At 40.6% G+C, this 22,273-nt stretch overlaps 3 protein-coding genes across 3 annotated transcripts in view; 2 read left to right on the forward strand and 1 right to left on the reverse strand.

The window, feature by feature from the left end:
- Positions 1-1,250: 1,250 nt before the first annotated feature.
- Positions 1,251-5,948, forward strand: LOC306831855 (tyrosinase-like). The gene is made up of 5 exons (XM_079356100.1): positions 1,251-2,089; positions 2,517-2,733; positions 4,875-5,022; positions 5,125-5,306; positions 5,481-5,948. The coding sequence occupies exons 1-5, from the start codon at positions 1,265-1,267 to the stop codon at positions 5,801-5,803; spliced, it is 1,695 nt and encodes a 564-aa protein (XP_079212226.1). The 5' UTR covers positions 1,251-1,264; the 3' UTR covers positions 5,804-5,948.
- Positions 5,949-6,763: 815 nt separating this feature from the next.
- Positions 6,764-12,944, reverse strand: chordc1b (cysteine and histidine-rich domain (CHORD) containing 1b). Its single transcript, XM_079355771.1, has 11 exons — positions 12,777-12,944; positions 10,762-10,811; positions 10,627-10,683; positions 10,307-10,464; positions 9,855-9,955; positions 9,530-9,588; positions 8,705-8,775; positions 8,382-8,487; positions 8,118-8,237; positions 7,957-8,019; positions 6,764-7,844 (listed from the first exon to the last, which is right to left on the reverse strand). Exons 1-11 carry the CDS (start codon positions 12,838-12,840, stop codon positions 7,671-7,673), a joined length of 1,023 nt encoding a protein of 340 aa, XP_079211897.1. The 5' UTR covers positions 12,841-12,944; the 3' UTR covers positions 6,764-7,670.
- A 119-nt stretch (positions 12,945-13,063) lies between these two features.
- Positions 13,064-22,273, forward strand: part of fat3b (FAT atypical cadherin 3b) — a 64,326-nt gene continuing 55,116 nt past the window's right edge. Inside the window, exons 1-4 of the mRNA XM_079355768.1 lie at positions 13,064-13,484; positions 14,392-17,378; positions 17,478-17,612; positions 18,173-18,374. Coding sequence (XP_079211894.1) covers positions 14,415-17,378; positions 17,478-17,612; positions 18,173-18,374 — 3,301 coding nt within the window. The 5' untranslated portion in view covers positions 13,064-13,484; positions 14,392-14,414. The remainder of the gene's footprint in view (positions 13,485-14,391; positions 17,379-17,477; positions 17,613-18,172; positions 18,375-22,273) is intronic.

A 22,273-nucleotide genomic window follows, 5' to 3' on the forward strand; every position in this document is an offset into this window, starting at 1 on the left:
TTGTCTTGGCTTGAGAAAGTCACATGCAAACAGTCTCACAATCATGAGACCAAAGGTCAGACATCATTCGGTCTCTCAGGTGTAGCGAGTCATATGAGATAGTGATAAAGAGAGAGATTAAAACTATACAAACGTTTTTCAGAGGAATCAGGAAATGTAATGCCTTCTGGCCTTTCTCAGAAAACAGTTTACATCCAAACAGCTCATAATCTCAGTGACTGGCCTTTATTATTGTTTCCCTATCAGGAGGTCCTCAATCAATCCTTTGTTTTTAGTTCCGGTGTGAGCTTATGTTGTGAGTGATGACATGTAGTGAAGTGGTATCACATGAAGTGAAGAAAAAAAAAAAACTTCTTCAAAAGTAAAGATTCTTTGTTCGATTGATAACTGTGTGTACTTTACTGATGTCACACTGGGACAAGGTTATTACATACAAAAAACAGCAAAAAATAAACCCTAAAACATAGAAAGAAGTATGTTAAGACAGACATGCAATTAAATTGATTAAATAAAATACATTTTAAATTTAAAATACAACTGGCTAGTTTTTCTGTTTTGAGTTTATGCATGATGCATTTTGCAATTGTAAAATCTTTTAAGGTTGAAAAGGTTCATCCTCAACAACTCTGTAATCCGAGGATTTTATGGTGATTTTCATACCATAATGGCAGGAAAAACAGTTTACTTAAGCCCTATTTGCGGTTGTGTGTGTGGTTGTAATTGAAGACAATCCCTGAGGTATGTGCCTCTTTTAATCTGTTGATCCTGTGTGGAAAGTCAACCACATTCCTGGCAAAACAAATCTCCGTAAAATCATCCTTGTATATGCATTTATAGATCTCAACATGACAGTTCATACAATGTTTTATATGTCTTTAGGTATTTAAAACGTTATTTATTTCATTAGATCACATACTGGACGTAGTAATATTCCCAATCATCACCTCATTTGGCAGTAAAGTTAAACTCCAAATCCCCTTGCCAAAATGCTTCAATTAACTTTCAAAAGAGCAATGTTTTTTTTTTTGTTTTTTTTTTCCTGAATGAAGTCTGGCTGCAGTTTCGGGTTGTGTGCATCGAGGCAGTTTTGCCGCCCCTCACGATGTAAGCTTCACCCTGAGGTTAAGCAGCATGTGACTGGCTCAACAAAGAGGAGGGGGTGCCCGGAAAGAAAAAAAACCCTGAAGAATTTAAGGCAGTGTGACTCACATGGGCTCTCCCACTTTGTGTGTTTGGTTTGTTTGCCGGGGACAGCTGTCCTGCTATGATGTGGTCCCTATTTTTTATTAGTTTGATATCATTTTGTACACCTTCCCATCAACAGTTTCCTCGTCTCTGTGCCAATCGGGAGTCACTTCTCTCCAAGGAGTGCTGCCCGGCCTGGGAAGGAGATGGCTCCCCCTGCGGAGTCAGCTCGGGCCGGGGCTCCTGCCAGGATGTGGTGGTGCCGGAGGAACCGGATGGGCCGCAGTACCCCTTCTCCGGTTTGGACGACAGGGAGAAGTGGCCGTTGGTTTTCTACAACAGGACTTGTCAGTGTGAGGGGAACTTCATGGGTTACAACTGTCTCGACTGTAAGTTTGGCTACTATGGGGAGAACTGTACTCAGTGGAGGGCGTCTCTGAGGAGGAATGTTTTTCACCTATCCCATGATGAGAAGATCAAGCTTGTGTCCTATTTGAATCTGGCCAAGCAGACAGTCAGCAGGGACTATGTTGTGGCCACAGGAACATACCAGGAGATGGAAAACGGCTCTAACCCCATGTTTGCTGATGTGTCTGTGTATGATGTGTTTGTGTGGTTACATTACTACGTGTCCCGGGAGGCTCTGTTAGGCGGGCCTGGAAATGTATGGAGCAATGTGGACTTTGCTCACTGGGCCCCTGCATTCCTCCCCTGGCACCGTCTGTACCTGCTGCTGTGGGAGCATGAGATCAGGAAGCTGACTGGAGATATGACCTTTACCATCCCGTACTGGGACTGGAGAGATGCCGAGACATGTGATGTGTGCACAGATGAGCTGATGGGGGGCAGTAACCCCCAGGATCCCAGTTTTCTCAGCCCTGGCTCAGTCTTCTCTTCTTGGCAGGTAAAAATAACAACTCTAGTTTCTTGAGGTGCAAAAACTTTTCTCCCCCCTTTGTTCTTTTTTTTTTTTTCATCTGTAGTCTACAGTAGGCCTATTATGTAACTGGACTGACTTTCCAGTTGAAATATTGAAATAGGATTTTGTTCTAAAATATTGTCTAAAGCTCAATCTTAATCCTACACAGTCAAACATTTGTACAAAATACGATTGTAAACTTTTGTCCTGAAAGAACTATTTTTCAACACTTTATATCGTTGGAACCCAATCAAAATAATTAACATAAACTTATAGCTTGTTTAGGTGAGATTTGCAGCTACACTTGTTCTATCAGAGTCAATCTCAAATCAGGACCCTCGCCAAACTCGCTGCTAACAAACACATGTCTTGTATAGAAATTAACTATTAGGATTTGTTTCTCCATTATCAGGTACTTTGCTCCAAAGCAGAGGAGTACAGTCTTAGAGGTGTGTTATGTGATGTCAGCGAAGAAGGACCGTTGCGCCGTAACCCTGGAAACCATAACCGTAACTTAGTTCAACGGTTACCAACTTCAGCAGAGGTGGCGTTTGCTCTCAGTCTGAGCAACTATGACACTGGAGCCCTGGACCGCAGTGCCAACATGAGCTTCAGGAACACTCTGGAAGGTAAGACAAGCATGACGAACACACACACACACACACACACACACACACACACACACACACACACACACTTCCTGCTCCTCACTTGGCTGCTTCAGTTTACATTTCACTTCACTCTTGTTGATAATACAGGGATGATCCCCAATGCCAACAAGATTTACAATCAGAAAAACATGCTTGTTTTAATAATGCCTAAATACAGTATAGGTATATCTTATTTACCACAAGGAGCTGGTAAAATGACTTATTTAGTACAATATACACTGACATACTGCTTATTGGAAACTATATTTCCTTTACTGCTGTAACTCATGGATTATTGCCATCATGACTTTATTGATGAAAAGACATGTTACTTTAATAAATGAAAACCTTTCACTGAAACTGAAAAAGACTTGTCACTTCAGTGTTTAATGTGATGCCGATTTCGCAATTATTCTGAACTCTCTCTGGTGTGCACATTGAAAAACACAAATCTGAGAGCTAATCGAGCATTTTATTAAGTGAAGCAGAGGTCAGAGGAATACAGTTTGGAGAAGTGGAGGATTTTTCAAGATGCACTCACAATAAATATCAACCAGTATATCTTCTTGCATGCCAAACAAGAAAACGAAAACAATGTGTATTATATAGTTGATTCATACACAACAGAAGAAGAAACATATTCCCTATTTCTCTATTTACATAATGTGTCTTTGTAACAGGTTCTTCTGTAAGTTAACTATATCTGCGTAGCTATTTAGAGGCTCCATCATCTGTTTTATTCAATTCTGCAGCATTTGCATGAACACCTCTAAAGCAAAACTACATGATCTGGTTCTAAATTATTTATACATAAATTAGATTTGACTATCATGCCACTGATGTGCTGCAGAATCAGGCTGTTAACACAGAAAACAATGTCAAACCAGTTGATTTAACTTTTGATAATGCTTTTTTTCTGATTTAGCTTGGAAAGAAAGAATAAAGAAATGTCATCAGTTTTGTTTTTAGCCACTCAATGAATGAAAGCTCAGTATTCTCTGTACTTTCATCTGTGTCATTAATCTCGACCTGTCCTGCGGGAGATATGAGGCTCTTTAGCTGAATGCTAAATGATGGTCACTAGCCAGCAACTAACTTCGTTTCTGTTTTGGCAGCAAGACAAATTGCCGATAGTGTCATTTGTGAGCTGTCATTCTGAAAACGATTGCCTTCTATGGCCAAAACAGAATACACAACGGTCTCAGAAAAACTCCAGCTCACATAATGTATGTATGATCTTACTTACATCTCCTCTCTCATCTGCCCTGTAAGTGAGTCTCTCCACCGTCTCATTGCCTCCAACAAGCTTCAAAGAACAGTAATTCCTTTCAGGGATTCACTGAATGTGACATTTGGAGAAACGGAGGTCAACAGTAACCCAAAAGAGCAGCTGTTGATATCTATTTTAATGATAGTTTTTTTTGTGCATCACACACGTCTGCTGAGGCTCATGTGCTTGCTGCTAACAAAAGGATGGGTTGAATGAAAACTGATCAACTTTTTTTTTGTGTTACATGTGAATTCACTGCAGAACTATCTGAACAAAGTGCAGACCCCAAAAGCTTTGAAAGATTTTTGTCGCTTCCCTGGTTAATTTAGGGCAGACCTTTTTATATATATTTACTTAAATCATAGAAAAATAAGTAATCTGTTTGACGAATTATTTCCTAAATGCACCTTTTTAAAAAAAAAACAAAAAAAAAAACATTTATCTTAGTTCGCTGAGTTTCCGATGCAAAAAATCTTTGGGGTTCATATTGTCATTGAAATGACAATGTGCCCTCTTCATCTGGTTTTCCAATATGTTCTTCTTCTCCTCTATCCAGCCTGTGAATCTGTCTTATAAGACATGCATACTCCATCCATGTGGACCTGTGGTCTTGAAGCAATAGTAACCATCCTAGTGTTAACATTTTTAAAAGTAAACTGTCATGTGCAACAACTTAACTTCTACCAAACTCTAGACCACAGTTTCATCTGCACAGTTCAAATGTTTGACCACAGCTCACTGCTGCTCAACAGCAATTTGTTCTGAATTTGCTTTACAACAAATTCCATTGCTTCACAAACAACTGTGTGCTGAAAAGCTGATTTTGTATTTTTTTTTTATTATCTTGCAGGATTCGGGGATCCTCAGACGGGGATAGGAAACAGCCCTCGTTTAAACATGCATGCTGCTCTCCATGTTTTCATGAATGGATCCATGTCTTCAGTCCAGGGCTCAGCAAATGACCCCATATTTCTTCTCCACCATGCTTATGTTGACAGGTTAGGCATGCATGGACACTTTCATGTTTTGTATTTAAAGTACACCTACACACTTGCACCAAATCATTGGAGTGTTTCTTTTTCTTTCTTTTCTTCTGGAAGTATTTTTGAGGAGTGGCTCAGGAGGCATAACCCATCTTCAGCACAGTATCCAGAGTCCAATGCTCCCATAGGACACAACGCCCGATACCACATGGTGCCCTACCTGCCCCTCCGCAGAAACAGAGACTTCTTTATTTCAACCAAAGAGCTGGGATATGAATATTCAAATCTCTTAAATTCTAGTAAGTGGTGCTTCCTATTTTCCTACTGAAAAAACGTACTGAATTGTTATATTCACAGTTTGTTTGTTAGAAATCCTACAAACTCTTAAACCAAAAAAAAAGAAATTAAAACTTTAAGTCAAGTGAAACGAGTTAGCTTCATTTCTCTAACTGCTTTTTCCCTTTTATCTCCAGACCAGCGGATAGCAGAAGCCATGCGACCTTACCTGGATGAATTGAGGAATGTGTGGCCCTGGCTGCTGTTTGCAGGGCTCGTTGGAGGAATTTTAGCAGTGTCCCTGGTTGCTGCTTTCTTAAAGATTAAACAGCGATATCAATTGCGGCCGATGGGGAATTGGAACAACCCCTGCCAATACTTTACCGCATACTTATTTAAACTTTTCCGGATCCCAGAGAAAAAGCCAATTATCTTGGACAGCATCACAGAGAGACAACCACTTATCCTGGGCAATGTCACAGAGGAAAGCAACCCCCGAAGCTACCAGACAACTATATGAAGGCACAGACCACCCTATATGATAAAGCACATATATATGAATATTAATTTCCTGAGCACTGTGAATTATGCATTATATTGATGATTGTGATGACCTTTGTTAATGGCACTGTATTTAAACTGTATTAAAAGTGTAAAAAAATGCATGTAGCAACTTTTTAAATGGGTTATATTAAAGGTGCATTCCACCCACAACTTGTGACTTGTCAAATTCTACCGATTAGACAATTCCCGACATGGTCTACAGGAATTTATATGGTTTCTGTCATCATGACTTTCCACATTTATTCTCATGGGTTAAAGTAGATTTAGCTTAAAAAGAAACACGCTCTGCAGTTTATTGCATCAGACTTGGATGCAGGGAAATCATATCCTACATGCTTCCAACTGCCAGAGTAACATGAAGTCTTCAATTCTATTTTTCAGAGGACCTGAGGGACTTTTCTTTTATTATCTTGTGTGGGAGTCAACTGAACCACACTATTTGCCTAACATTAAATTGATTGTTTGTGCTCTGAGACATGCTTGTGGGAAAGAAAACACAACTTGATTGTCTGCATAGATGCCAAGGTCTGAGATGTCACTTTAGCATCCAAACAGTTTAGTTTTCAGAACTCAGCCTTGCATAATATTTTTGAAAACTTGATGACTTTAAATATAAGGCAGTTCCTTCATTGCTTGCCGTCTGCGACATCAGCTTTAATGGTTGCGCTTTCTTAAATCAGAGAGAAATGTTTTAACTTGACAGGTCCATAACTATTGGATGAGTTCTTCTTAGTCCACTTTATAATCATGTGTATTAGAAATATTGACAAGGGGATACAAATCCTTTACACACAGATTAGCCCTGTTTTAAAAAAAAGTTCAACACAGTTTATTTTGAATGGATGAATTGGTTCCATCATCCTTTTCTCCTTACGTCACAGCTTCATTCAGCCAAATATAATCATACATTCCAATCCTTGAGACATGCTGCCTGGAAAGGCATTTTTAATTATACAGTACTTTGCTTCAAATACCTTGTGTTCAAATGGCATTCCCAGATAGACAGTACATTCCTATTATTGAAACTGCGCCATGTGTTGACAAGAAAATAGATAAATAGATTGGATCATTTTTAGATTTAACTTGTACAAAATATACATCAGATATAATCATGTAGGGAAAAAAAACCAAGCAATTCAAAATACAACTGGGAAAGGTTTGAGTGGGAATGGAACTGAAACTGGGAACTAATTGATTTCATAGGACACATTTTATTAAGAGTGTTGGAATTCCAGATTTTCCCCTCAAACTACAGCAGCTTTATCACACAGGTATATATCTGTGACAAAGGTGTTTATGCTGAGCAGAACGATCAGTTTTATTCTGAAGGTGGAATAAATCTTTCACTCAATCGTGCTGAAACAGAAACCAGTAGCACTAGATGACTTGTTGGGAATAGACCATATGAAAGGTTTTATGGGTCAGAGATCAAGCGTGCTCACATTGGGCTCTCGTCTATGTGCATGGGTTTATTTATCCAATGACTTTCAGTGTACATAACACATTCATCTGACTGAATAAAGTGAACTAAACGTGGTTGTTCCTTTGAATGTTGTTCAGTGCTTGAGTGAAAAACTGTTTAAAAATACTTTGAGTCCCGAACATTCCAACATATACAACAACCAATTAAAAGGTCAAAATCGTTTGGAAAAGCAGACAAAAAAAAATCAAGTAGAATGACATGAAAGAATGACAGGGTAAAAACAATGTGACTTTAAAGAGTAGAGGCCAAAGTTCAGACTGTAAAGATTAAAAAGGAATGGACTGCACAGCCTTGGGTTCAGCTAAAAAAATGAACTCCATGGTTGCATTGTAATTCCTAATCATTCATCTTCGTCTTCGCTTTCAGTCTCCTCCTTGTTCTTCTCGCTCTCCTTGGGTGGGGGGACGGGGGGTGGGAGGTCCAGTCGAGCCCACGACATGGGCTCGGACTTCTTCAGGACTACCTCGATCTTTGCGGCCATCATGTTCACTGCACTTTTGCTCACATCTATCACCTGGGAAGAGAGAAGCGGGTGTGACTCTGGATGCTTTCGGACACAGGTCTTCTATGTCTTTGATTTAATGAGACGTTTTACACCCGGTCGAAGATGACATAGCGATACTTACTCCCCACAAGCTGAACTTCTGCGCAAATTCCTTTTCTCCCTCAAATAAAATATGGATATCGATCTGAAAGACAAAAAAAGAAAAGAGATTATGAAAACTAATAAAATATAAGCCCTTAAACTATGGACAGATTTAAACTGACAGGCGAGCATATCCCTCACCGTTGTGCTGTTGGCATCCACAAAGCTCAGCTCTGGGACGGCATTCTTGGCGTAGATGGAAATGATGACCTGTGCACCGGTCTGGTGCCAGTCAAATCGACATGGAACTACTTTCTTACCCTGAAATATTAAACAAAACAACAACCATCAAAAACATTACTGGACACATTCAGCCAGCATTTTCTGTACAGCAGAAGCGTTTGCAACACACCACTAGATGGCGTCACAGCCGTGGCTCTCATGCTGTCTAACAGGCACACCTACCGTGTCTTTTTTCCTCCATACATGTGTCCCCTTGGAGCAGCCCTCTTGAGACAGGAAAGTGTTGAAGTCGGAGGTTTTCCGCTTACAGCAGCTCCAGTATTTCATCCTGGAGAGGCAGGAAAGACGCACAAGTGTCACTCAAACGCGCGAGTGAACAAGACAAACAGGAAACTAGAAACATGGCCCCAGAGCTTCTTCTCCAGTTTTAAGGTTTATCTGTCCTGAATGTCGATGCAATGAAAAACAGAGATAAGAAGTTGAAGGTTTTTAATATTTCACTTAAATATTCAAAAGAAAAGGTTTAAAAAAAAAAAAGTACTGACCCTTCATGGAAGATAGGAAAACCAGGGTGTGATGAGCAGACGTCTGAGTCGCTTGCAGGTCCATCAAAACTCTGTAGATAAAAAGCTCGGATCAGAGGACTGAGGCAGATTGTTCTTGATATAAAAACTACAAACATGGTTGATTTGCACACGTATGGCGCTTCAGTCTTTCACAACTTATAATACTCTGATTCCATGTGCATATCAGAAGACACGTTTTAAAAGATGTCTCTTGTGCTGTCCTTTGTAGATGAATGGAGAACTAGCTCTAGAGGTGAATGGGCAAAGACAAAATAAAAGCTCCACTTCGTTCTCCAGACCTCAACTGATTAATCAACTAAACGCAGGCAGTCCTTGAGAGAAGATCACACGGCTTTCAAGAAAATCTGTTGAAGTTTATTTATGTAAATCATCAAGTCCAACTCGATGCTTCGTCAAATCCGTGCAGTTTTCCCTTCACAATTTGTTCCTTAATCGAGAGGTTTCTGCTCTGACAGCTCCGATTAACTGGCAAACTTTTTTTTCTTGCTGTTCATTTGTCTCGGAGCAAATGTGGAGGAGGGTGAGGACAACAAGGGAGAGCGTAACACATCAGACTTAAAATGCTTACATCGGGATTAGCTCGGATCATCATGTTTGTTTTTGTATTATTTAATTTAACTGACCTCTGCTCATAGACCCTCATTTGGCAGAAATTAAAGGAAAGTTAAAACATTTTGTGCTGATCCTACAATGAAACAAATAGCATCAATGAGACAGAAAATATAACAAAAATGAAGCTGTGTTTCCTGAAGCCCTGGAGAAAGTAATGTCACATTCACCTACTTTAGTACATCCTCCATTTTTACAAGATGTTCCAATCTTGATCTCGTCACTTTCTTCCTCTAGAAAGACGGAGAAGTGAATAAACACAGACAGATAATTGGCACCAATACTTAAACGAGCATTTTAAAATTGCATCTGCAGTTGTGATGAGTTGTCCTGTCGGCTTTAACTCCAAAACTCCATGATGTGAGTGACACAGGTGACGGCTAATCCCCAGCGGCTGTCCATTAACTTCCAGTGTCGACATGACCTTCCTGTCTACTTTAACAATACAATGATCGTAGGCTATTTATAAAGAGAGGGTTTGCTCTGCTTATGGACTCACCTTTCTGTTCTGCTGTATTTTCAGAGAGTTTAAGTTTCTCCAGGGCCTGCTTCAGGGAGCTCGACACTTTATGCTGCACTCTCACCATCAGCTCGTCAGGACTAAAACGGCAAAGACAAAAATCATGAATTCAACAAGACAAAATTGAGTAACAAGAAGTATGTTTTTATTTTTAAGGTTTGTTAATAACCAGGTTTTTTTTAACTGTAATATGAAAAATACATTACTACCAAGATCTGTTTAAAATCAGGCTTCCGAAGTAAAGCCCGATTTATTGATATTGATCACGACCACATACAGAACGTGTCATCTGTAACACAGAGGATGTGTGGATCCGCTTTAAGGCCATTTGAAGATTTAAAAGGAGTTTCACTTTTTTTTGCGTTACTATGGCCTCATCATTCGCTTCAGCTTCTTTAGATGATTAAAAAAAACTAAAACAAATGAGTAACCTTGGTCTGCGTATCGCCTCCTGAGGTTTTGGTGCGGAAATGATGTACTCGTCAAACTTTGGTTTTTGGTCATCTGCGTCCTTGCCTCCTGATGATGTCACATCTGGTTTCACCGGCTCAGGAGGCTTCTCCTTGTTGTGAGGTCCTTTTGTACAGCCCTGTACACGAGACAAAGTCACTGCATCGCACTCACAGGAAATGAGAGTCACGGCCACAGCAAAAGGTGGCATTCAATGCTCAGGAAGACAATAAACAATGGAGAGATGTTGATGGGGGATTGAAAGTATGGATGCAAAAAAAACCCAGGAACAAATACTCACAACAATGCTTAGAAAGTCTGAGAAATCCGTAGTTCTTCTCTTGCAACAGGACCATCCCTGGAGAAAGTCGGAGAAATAATTAGTTTGACCAGATAACAGTTTATATTAAATATTTTTCATTGTCAGGACTCCTACTTTTAATGCATCATGGAATACGGGCACTCCCGGATGATAGGTGCAGCCATCTGGGGGAAAAAAATATGCAGAATTTAATTGTAAAGGAAAAATGAGCGGTGACATAAAAAGACTGCCTGAGTGAGAAAAGTCATTTCTAAAAGTGTGGGGTTTTTTTTGCAAAAGATTCACAGAGTGAATTCACAGAGTGTTCCAATATTTTTTTTGAATAACAGAAACAGATTTCTTGAGACATTTTCAAGGGATTCTGAACCCTTACTCAAAAAGTCCATTCAACAAGAGTGATGCCCAGTGTTCCTTTCCCCCCCAACATTAATGTGTGGCGCCTTCTGTAAGGACTTGGACCAGCAGTGTTTGATGTTGACTTCATGCTTCAACTGTCCAAGTGACTTGTACAGACTGAGGTGCTTCAGCTCAGCTACAGAGATGAAACAGTCCCCTCGAAGCATCTCCGAAATTAAAGAGCAAAAGGTTACACCAGTTTGCCTTGAATTGCAAGTACAACACCATTCTGAAAAAAGTCCTCTACCCAAGAAGTTGCCCTTATAGATAAATTAGTGTGAAATACATGACAAATAAAAATGGCTGAATGACAGAATAAATTAAGTCTAGCCTGAACTTTGCTCCCTCCATGTAGAGGCCTCAGAGACTCCTCTTAGATGCCCCAAGAGGTAATGTTAATAAACCCGATGTCTCTTTTATGAAAAGAGACATCTGATTGAAATGCTAATGCAACCTGACTTTGTGTGCACTGTCAGACATTCAATGTTACAAAAAAAAAAAAAAAAGGCAGACATAATTTCAAACACAAAAGGCACAAAGATGTCATGGAGGTTTTACCGTAGGGATGAAGCCAACAAAATCACTTTTATAGTTCAATACATAAAGATCAATGGCTTCATAAAAAAGGATGTGAGCAAACTCTTCAAGTAAGTTTCAAGTACGGAAACAAAGAAATAAGGAAAGTGAACTACCAAGACAAAGATCTAACCCCTACACCGCCTCATACATGTGGTCTTGTTTTGGAGTAACAACTTCTGGAAGTAGCTTTCCTGAAGAAAACAAGATAATAATTTGGATACATCACTAAATGTGGAGGGAGGGAAAAAAAAGACACCACTATTTCTCACATAAAACAAAGTCAAAACCATGACGTTAAATACTAGGAAGGGCATCCATTCCCCCCCTACAAATATTAAGAGTGACATTAAATATGCATGTTTTCTGAGGCAGCTGTTGTTTCTGTAAGCAGTGTCAAAGATTTACCCACTTATTAAAACACAATGTGACCTTATCTGTCAGATGGAGCCCTTAGTTGTTGTTGTGTGCGTTTAATATGAAGCGTTTCATCCCTGTGTGCTTCAGCAGGCAAACTGCTGTGTTAGTTATAACAAGCTACACTACTGACTTACTACGAGAACTATATAATAAGTTCAATTAGTTTGAATCATGGGTCAAAAAGTTTAGTTTTATTTATTTGTGCCTCTTTTGTGTGATCATACATTATATGTAGACTCTACTTAAACGATTCAGGTGACAATTTGAAAGACAAAGTTCCTTTCCTTTAAAAAAAAAAAAGAAGAAGCTATGATCACTGTCATCCTGGAGAGCGGTTCATTGACGTATGAATGCACGTTAGATGGGTATTTTCCAAGTTTTTGCTCCTGTGGCAAACTCTGAAGGGCTTTACGGTCCAGTTCACTGTGTCTTACCCGGGACAATGACACTCTCCACTAAAAGCTAATGTTACTCTCTAACCTGCTAATGCTTGAGCTTCACGTGCTAACAACAACGTGCAGGCCAACGTGTCGTTAAAACCCAGAAGTTATTAGCAACAACATTATTGATAATTTAAGTTACATGTGTATTAAGTCCAGTCAGATAGAAACAGGTTAGCTAGCTAACATGGGCACACCTGGCCTACACTCTAGAAATTTCCAGAGCACCCGAAGGTTAACGTTAGCTTGCCAGACAGTTTACAGGACACTGCGATAGTTCACCGTCATACTACTCACCGTCTGGGTTATTTTCGGGATCAAATCGCTGTCCACATCCTTTGTTGTAACACAAAACAGACATAGCGGCGACTGGAGTTAGTTTAATAAGTGGCTAACCACTGGAAGCTTCTCTGTGTGAGATACGGAGCCGCCACCGTTGCCTTACAAGTACTGCACAACTACACTGGCCTCACTTCCGGATATTGTCGGCTAAACTCGGCAAAGCTCGGAGCGTGCCCAGCCCGCCCCCTCCATCCTGTGAGCGCTCAGCGGTCCCACACAAGCGACAACTGATGCTGACCGCTTCCAAACTTGGCGCTGAGCGACATGTTCTCTATACACATTTATTTCGGACCCGAACTCTTCAGCAAATGAACACCTAAAAAAGGTTTTTGACGTCAGTTTTGCGTGAACTATTTTAGATTGAACCGAAGTAAGCCACTGCACTCAGGGATACAGTAGTCAGGTGCATGAAACTGGGGCAATAGCTATTTAGTTTTATACGAGGATGGCTGCAGCCTAGTAGACAACTGCCTCTCGGGATATGTTCACATGAATTTTCCATTTCGGGCATCACCATCGACTTCTACGCGGCTGCTTTGTGCGTTTATCCCTTTCTATATTTCTTTCTTTTTCCCCCTCGAATTACATTGGAGAAAGGATGTGGAAGGATTTCCTTTCAATGATTACAGCTGTTTCGTCTGAAGGGAGGACACGCCGAGATGTGTGAGTATGGCATATATGAGATATAGATTTCAGCCTTCTTAATTAATGCCCAGACTGTAGCTCCAGGCGTAAGCTCACAAACTCGCAGATTTTCCACGGAGGAGAGCTCCCCTGCTTGTGCAGCTGCAAAGGGAGATGCATGCACGATCTCCCGGGACAGTCCTCCTATGTTGAATTGTGAATTGAGTCGTTCAAATCTGACAGCCCTTTTGGTGCTGATAAATAGTTAAGGAATCAGTCCTGCACGTCCTGCAAAAGGTGGGCTCGATTTCCATTGTTTCAGTTCAATAATGTTATCTAATAAAGTTGATCTCAAAGTTGTTTGCTATAATTATCAAAGTGTTACATGCAATACTCAATGTGTCATTACTTTGTTTTAAAAAAGTAATTGAAATTAAAAAGTAATTATTTAATCTTAAACAAGGCCACACAATTCTCAGTTTAATTTTATTTTCTGTCAGTTTTAATTTTTAATATGGGTTTTAGCTGGCTTTGTATCCGAGTTTACTTGATGGTAATACCTTAAAACAAAAAGTGTTTGTAGCCTATTAATGACCCTGGTAGACACTGTCAAAAGAACAATGTTTTCATATGTTTATTGTATGAAAAGGGAATTTCCCTGAGCCATTTCAACTGGAAGCAAGTTATGTTTCACTGTTTATTGATGTGCTTTGTTTTAAGGGTTGTCATTCTTTGCTCCTGTGCATTCCAGGGTAAAATAATCAGCATTAATGCAACCTGTTTGAGTTCAACATTGAATATGCTATCATGCCCCGTAGTGACACAAAACCAGGAAACATCTTTAAAGCTTTGTCTGACATGTCATCTTTAAGCATGCAGAGTGCATTATTCAAAAAAATCCCCAACTGAATCCAGATCTATTTTCTTGTTATTCTTCCATTTATAGGGTGACTTGGTGATGGAATAGTGATGAAGCCTAATCGGTGGGGAAATATGCTTCCTCCACCGAGTTTCTCTCTCTTTTTCCGTTTCACATGCCTTTTCCTCCTCTGCTTCCCCTTACGCCATGCTCAGTTCCTGCCAGAAACAAGGGCAGGACAAGGTCTGCTTCTCTTCACCCAGCCTGCATATAATGCTACCATCTTTGAAAACTCTGCTGCAAGAACCTATGCCAGAAGCCTGATCAAAATGGGCATCGTTCTCGGGCCACCTCGGTCTTTAGACATAAAATACTCCATTGAATCGGGAGACAACGAGGGAATCTTTCAGACTGAGGCATTTTTAATGGGAGATTTTTGTTTCCTTCGTGTACGAACAAACGGGGGCAGTGGGGCCATTTTGAATCGGGAAGTACAGGACAATTACACACTGACTGTTAAGGCATCTGCCCAAGGAGGTCTAGAGGCCTTAGCTACTGTTTATATCAAGGTCTTGGATACCAATGATCTCAGACCTCTTTTTTCCCCAACCTCATATTCATTCGTTGTCCCTGAAAGTGCCCCTTTGGGTGCCAGCATTGGACGTGTAACAGCCACAGATGCTGACATGGGCTCCAATGGAGAGTTCTACTACTTCTTTAAAAACAGAGTTGATCTCTTCGCTGTGCACCCAACCAGTGGGCTCATAACCCTAACAGGTCAGCCCAGAATAGATAAACAAGACAAATTTGAGTATGAGGTACAGGTGGTTGACAGAGGCATGAAACTCTATGGGAACAATGGTATCAGCAGTACTGCCAAGCTTTTCTTAAGCGTGGGTCGGGTGAATGAATTTGCCCCTGTTATCAGTGCAGTTGCAGTCGCTCCATCGTGGCTGGACAAGGACCCAATCTATGCCATAGTGACTGTAGAGGACAAAGACGATGGGGTATCAGGGGATGTAGAGTGGGTGTCCATCATTGAGGGCGACCCGTTTGAACAGTTTGTGTTGGATCGATCACCTGTCGGGAATGAATACAGGGTTAAATCATCAGACACAGTTGACTGGGATTCATTCCCTTACGGCTGCAACTTAACCTTCCAGGCCAAAGACAGGGGCACACCTCCTAAGTTCTCAAATACACAAGTTGTGCAGTTGTTAGTTACAAAACCAGAGCCTGTGTTGGCGAATTTTGAGAAGGATGTTTATGTAGTCAAGCTGAGTGAAATAGCTCCCCCAGGCACTATTGTAGAGGTGGTGAAAATCTCCCCAGCTCCTCTGAGTGTCAATTACAGCTTCAGCAGCCTCTCAGATCCAATGTACTTTGATATAAACCCTTTGACTGGAGTTATTATGACCACGAGGCAGCTGACAAGGATATCACGGGATTTCATGGAGATGGAGGTGGTTGATATTTATAGTCTGAAGCAAGCAAGGGTCCAAATCACCATAGAGGATGCTAATGATAACTCTCCCCTGTTTAACAGGCCATTCTACGACGTTGCGGTCAACGAAAGCTTACCTGTAGGAACTGTTGTTCTTGTGGTGTCAGCGGTGGATGACGATAAGGGGGAGAATGGATATGTCACCCTCGCAATTAGTGGTGAACAGTCTTTTCCTTTTAGCATAGATCAGGACACAGGGGAGATTAGGATAACAAGAGATCTGGACTTTGAGTCTTCAGAAGATGTCTATACTTTTGCAGTACGGGCCTCTGATTGGGGTTCACCCTACAGAAGGGAGAGTGAAGTTAACGTCACAATTCGTTTGATCAATATCAATGACAACCAGCCTCTTTTTGAGAGTGTTTCTTGCAGAGGGATGATAAGCCGGGATTTCCCGATCAGGGAGACTATTGTCACCCTGTCAGCTGTAGACATGGATGAGCTAGGAATGGTAACGTACAAAATACTATCCGGGAATGAGTTAGATTATTTTGACTTGAACCAAGACTCCGGGGCCTTGTCGTTAAAAAGATCTTTGGCAGTGGATAATTTAAAAAGTGGGGTCTTCAACTTGAAAATTGTTGCAACAGATGGAGAGATGTTCTCTGATCCTACTTTCGTTAATGTATCTGTGGTGAGGGGGAGGATGCCATCCAAGGGCTTCAACTGCAGGGAGACCAGGGTAGCCCAGTTGCTGGCTGAAAAAATGCTTGCCAAAGTGTCTGCTATGTCTCGACCAAGAACAGGTGAGATATATGCAGACATTTTCTCCATGAACAAACAGGCTCCACAGTTTGAAGCCTTACCCACTAGTATTTTAGTGAGAGAAGACCTTGCTGCTGACGCCAGTGTGTTTCAAGTGAGAGCCCGAGATGGTGACACCGGCTTCAACGGCCGTGTTCTCTTTTCCATATCTGATGGTAACAACGATAACTGCTTTAAAATCCACATGGAGAATGGGCTGATTACTGTGTTACAGTCCCTGGACCGTGAGAGAGTGGATCGTTACTTCCTTAATATCACCATCTATGATCAGGGCATTCCTCAGATGTCCAATTGGAGATTACTGACCGTGATCATTGAGGACGCAAACGACAATGACCCGCAGTTCTATGAGGACAATCCCTCTGCTCTTGTTCCAGAAAATTCTGCGATTGGCATGGAAGTTATAACCATTAGTGCATTTGACAGAGACATTGGTCCAAATGGACAGCTCTCCTATGTCATGCTCACCAGTGTCCCCCAGTTTGGCATTGACAGCGAAACAGGGAGTGTATTTGTTGCGAGCCACTTGGACAGAGAAACCTTCTCCATGTTCATATTGAAGATTGAAGTGAGAGACAAGGCTGAGAGAGGCACTCGAAGGTCTTCAGTGACTACCCTTACTATTATAGTGGAGGACGTCAATGATTGCGCCCCAGTTTTCATCCCAAGCAGCTATAGTGCTCGGGTCCTTGAGGACCTCCCGCCAGGGGCTGTGATTACGTGGGTGCAGGCTCAAGATCCAGACATTGGCCCTGGGGGACAGGTCCGATACTCCTTGCTTAATGACTTCAATGGCACCTTTGAGGTAGGTGATGTGACTATTTCTATTGTCCTTACTTTTACAAACCGTGATCCTCTTTTTATTGACACATTTTGATGAATGGGACTGTAATGCTTTGTGCAGGTCGATTCTATAAGTGGAGTGTTGAGGATTAGGAAAGAGCTGGACTTTGAAAAACAACAGTTTTTCAACCTGACAATGCTCGCCGAAGACAGGGGAATACCCAGCCTCATCAGTCAGACGTTCATGGAGGTGGAGGTGTGTAAAACACACGCACACACAAACACACACTTTTTCCCCAGAAACATTTCTATGATCAGATTCATCAATGAAGCATTGAAGCTGATTGTTCCTCTGATTCACTCCAAGTTTTTAAATATTGTGCCGACTTTATTGTTCGATATTTCTTCATTTTCCAGGAGAGAAATAACTGGGTTACAACAATAGGATCAGAGTTTTGCACTAACCCTCCCCAGACGAGCCCACAATAACTCAATATTATGACTGTTTAAAGACAAGTTGTATGCCCCACAATTCAGGTCAATGAAATTAAACTCATTCAGTTATTTTTTTCAGTTAAGCTGCTTTGACAAAACATTTGCAATCTAAATAATTTAATGAACAAATAAATCCTGAAGGAAATGATGTTGTTAGTGGAAATTTATAGCTGCAAGCCATAAGTAATCAAAGGCGACATAGTCCTTTTTGGCCTTGTCGTGTTTTGTTTTTCAATGAAATGCAATACTACACATATCTGCCTTCACTAGTTCTACACAATTTAAGGTAAAAAATTAACATAAATCTTTACACTTCTTCAGGTGGTGGATGTCAATGAGAATTTGTATGCACCCTACTTCTCCGACTTTGCTGTGAGAGGCTCAGTGAAAGAGAACTCCCGTGCAGGCACAAGTGTGCTGACAGTCAGTGCAAAGGACGACGACACGGGACGTGACGCCGTCCTGAGGTACTCTGTCAGAGGAGGCAGCGGGCTGGGCACTTTCACCATTGATGAAGACACAGGTGTGGCACAAGATCAATTTTGAAGTCTATTTATGTAAAGTGAAAATCCACTAACATATACCATGCATACAATATCAGAAATTCACTGCATCACATGTCTTTATATATAATAGAAAAGGTTTAACACCCTGTGCCATTTCTGTTTGATTTCACGTTTTCGTTCTTGCTCAGCTTTTTTTGATGTTTTATACCACTGACACATTGTGAGTTTGTACTGGAAATGATTTACAGCAAGGACTCCAACTCCAACTGGTGCTTATTTCTGTTGTATATGAATGTGTGCATAAGTAGTAGAGAGGAGGAGAGCGTATGATGTACAGACAGAGTCAGAGTTTTGATGGGGCCTCACGTGGAAACTGTGTACTGGGACATCATTACTGTAATGAGGGCAGCATGGCAGCTACAGTGGCTGGGCCTCAGGCCACTCAGTACAACTGATCCAGTGCTGTGCGGATAACATTGATCAAGGCACTCCTGCTCAGCCCCACCATCCTTTCCAAGAGTAGTATATCACAGTGACTTATTCAAGAAGGCCTGACCCAAAATAAAAAGCCCGCCGTTGTCTTCAACTGTCCTAATCCAGCTGAAGACATGTTGCATTTAAACAGGACTCGCTCACCCAGGGATAAAATGAATCAAATAACACGTACAAAAATAGGACAGTTCATTGAAGTTCATATTGGCTTTGTATAGAATGAAATTCCAACTACACTTGTGTATCTATCCATCCATCTATTCATCTATCTGTCAGAATTGCATGATATAGTTATTTATTTGTATAGCACCAATTTAATTGCAATGTATAAAAAATATTTAAAAAAAATGATTTTTAGACATTTAATTTGACATGGTGTTACAACAAGATTCTTTGTTGAGCTTAAAGCTTGTAGGGCTTTGCAAACAGTCACAAATGATACACTGGAACCTCAACAAAATGAATTTTTCTCCTTCGGGATGAGATGTCTGTGCAACTTAATGACAAGATTGGCTTGACAAATTCCCGGAATTTATATTGTTTGGGGGAAATCAGACTCCCTTAGTACAAATATATCAGCTTGATTTGAAATGTTTTCCATTCACAGCACTGCTTATAACCAACTATGAAAAGTTTGCATCCTTACATTTCCCATCCCAAGCGAAGTAGTAATGAGACCTTTTGCCCCACGTTAAGGCTCATCGCAGGCTCTGTCACTATCCATGGACCTGAAGACATTAAACCCAATGACCCACTGTGTCTCTCTCCATGGTGCTGAAGCACTCAAACTTCTAACTCTGAGAGCAGTCCCTCTTTCTGTCTTCTCTGCGTGATGCCGTTCTCCATAGTTAGCAGTGTTTCATATTCACCCTTGATGCAGTAAAGTTTTGGCACTGACAGGTCCTGTATTTCAAAGGTGAGATTTAATGGGGCTTAAGATGGAAATCCCTATTTAACTGTTTGAAAGTAAGCAGCCAGTGGTATATCCCTTTTCTTCCTGACACGTTCTACTTCTACTTAACACAATGAACTGCTTTACTGAAAATAATACGTTTAATAGCAGTTTGATTTAATCATAGCTTATATTCTAACCAAAAAATTCTATTGAGAATTTCCCCAACCATGCACCCATCAATGATTTAACAAATCACACCCAGTTTGTCTTCATTTTTACAACTTATTGTGTTTCTTAAAATCATCAAACTTTAAATTCCACTGATCTCCATATAAACATCTTTTTATCATGCATTTATAGCTACTTGCTAGTTATATAATTAGAACAGTAATCTGTTGTACAGCAACGACAAGAATCTATTGTAATTAGTAATCAGAAATGTGGAAATCTGTGCATCTAAAAAGTAAGCTGTACTGTTCATTTCAACAGGTTGTTAATTTAGCATTTATTTTAGTCCGGGAAACACATGGCCGTGTTCCTCTGTTGGCGTCTCTCCTCACCTTTTGGCACACTGGTCTCTACAGTACATGACTTGCACTGGAGGCCTGTGCTGACCTTTAACTAGGCTAATTAGTATTGACTGGAGTTGAGAGAGAAACTGATGAACAAATGGAGGGTATGTGTGTCGTCCTCTTTTTGCCCGCATCTCTTTACGTATAGAACTATGTACACATAATTACACAGTGTTTGCACAGTGTATCTACTGTACTCAAAGATAAAACAGTATTGCAGAACTTAGACAGATCCCAACAGTCTTCAGAATTAAAGCCTCAGTATGGAGCATCAGAGCCAGCGAGAACGTTTATTGAGTGCAGATTTTCCAGGGGAAATCAGGGTGCTTGTTAGAGCAGAAAGAGAAGTGAGAGGGGAGTGAATGTGAAGCGAAGAGAGGAAGGAAGAGGATGCAGGGGAGTCTATAGTACAGAAAGAAGTGTCAGAAGAAAATACACCTTTCTTTTTCCCCAGGACTTTTCAAGACATATAATTTTCTTTTCGAAGTTTTTTTGTACAACTTGTTTTTCTATCAAGTAGCAAATGTGACGTTTCATGACCAGTGCTTTTTATCAGAATAAGATTATCAGACACAGTAAGCACAGCATGGTACATTTTAGCACATCAAGCGCATCATTTTTGTCTTGTAGCATAAAAGTCAGTTTCATCAGGCGTGGACAGAGAAACTCTGCACTGTCCTCCCACCGTGCATTTAGATGCCATTTTGAGTAGCTCTGCTTTGACTGCTTGTCAATCTGTGGCTCTTAGTGCCCAAAGTAAGTATGTGAAGATCGACTGTGACAGACAGTGAAGAAGAATAAAAAAGACAGAGGGAACGAGAGAATGTGTGAGAAAACATTTTTTTTAAAGCCTGTTTCAACCCCCCAACACACACACAAGTATATTTTGTTAAATGACATTATGATGGCATCTTTGACAAGCTACGACATCCCCAATGTCTGTTTTACTTGCTTATGTGTGCCCTCGTGTATGCCATACTGAAAATCTTTAAAATGGATCAATCCAATATGGATAGAAACTAAAGGGATTATTTATCAGAATAAAAAAGACTTGGGATCTCCTCTGGCTTAAATTCTTACCACTGCTGTACTTTGAACAAAAATTGGTATTCTTGTCATCGGTCCAGGTGAAAGCAAACCCTGCAATTTCTCATTGGGTAGCTGTCAGAAGACACCGCTCCTCTATTAGTGCATTTGTAAGACCCAGGATTTGTCACAGTCAAGATAGAGCAGTCTAGGTTCATGCAAACACACTTTAAATAGTAATTTATTCTGCATTTGTTTAAATTCAAGAGGCTATATTTCCTTCTTTTTTTCCCCTTTTTTTTCTGCCACACATAGAGTATTATTGAGTTTTGGTTGAAGGTGCAGGGAAATGCACTCAGTCATCTGTCATCAATCCTGGAATTGATTATTGGATATGGTGGCATTAGTTCAATTGAGGGACCCCAAAAAACTGTTTCTCAAGACAGGAGAAATTGAATTGACATGACGGATAGATGTAAACCCAAGTGCACTGCAAACTTCTAAATGAGAAAATATGCCATGACCCTTCACATTTTTTCTTCCTTCTTTGAAGTGTGTTATTTATGGTGAGAATGGATGCTGTCAAGTTAGATTTATATTGAATCCAGTGAATAGTGCCTGTCGGTCTTAAAGTTCAAAGAGCTTTTGAAACAGCCAGCTCTGTTTTCCTCGTCTCTCTCTCTGTCGAGCTCTCTGACAGAGATGAGATGTGGTTTGAAAAGGACATGGCCAAGGACGACAGAGCAGGGATGTGTTTCGACAAACACTTTTACTATGCATTGTGCATGCCTTGGGCAGCTGCTTAGTCATAATCTGACATGTACACACACTTCCTGGTGATAAGGTAACACCTTCACCAGGCAGCTGAGAAAGCTGCAATGAGATTGACTGGAGTGCATTAAAAAAAAGGCCACACAGTCCCACTTCTAGC

Source organism: Symphodus melops (genome assembly GCF_947650265.1).
Source record: "Symphodus melops genome assembly, chromosome: 11".
Lineage (NCBI taxonomy): Eukaryota > Metazoa > Chordata > Actinopteri > Labriformes > Labridae > Symphodus > Symphodus melops.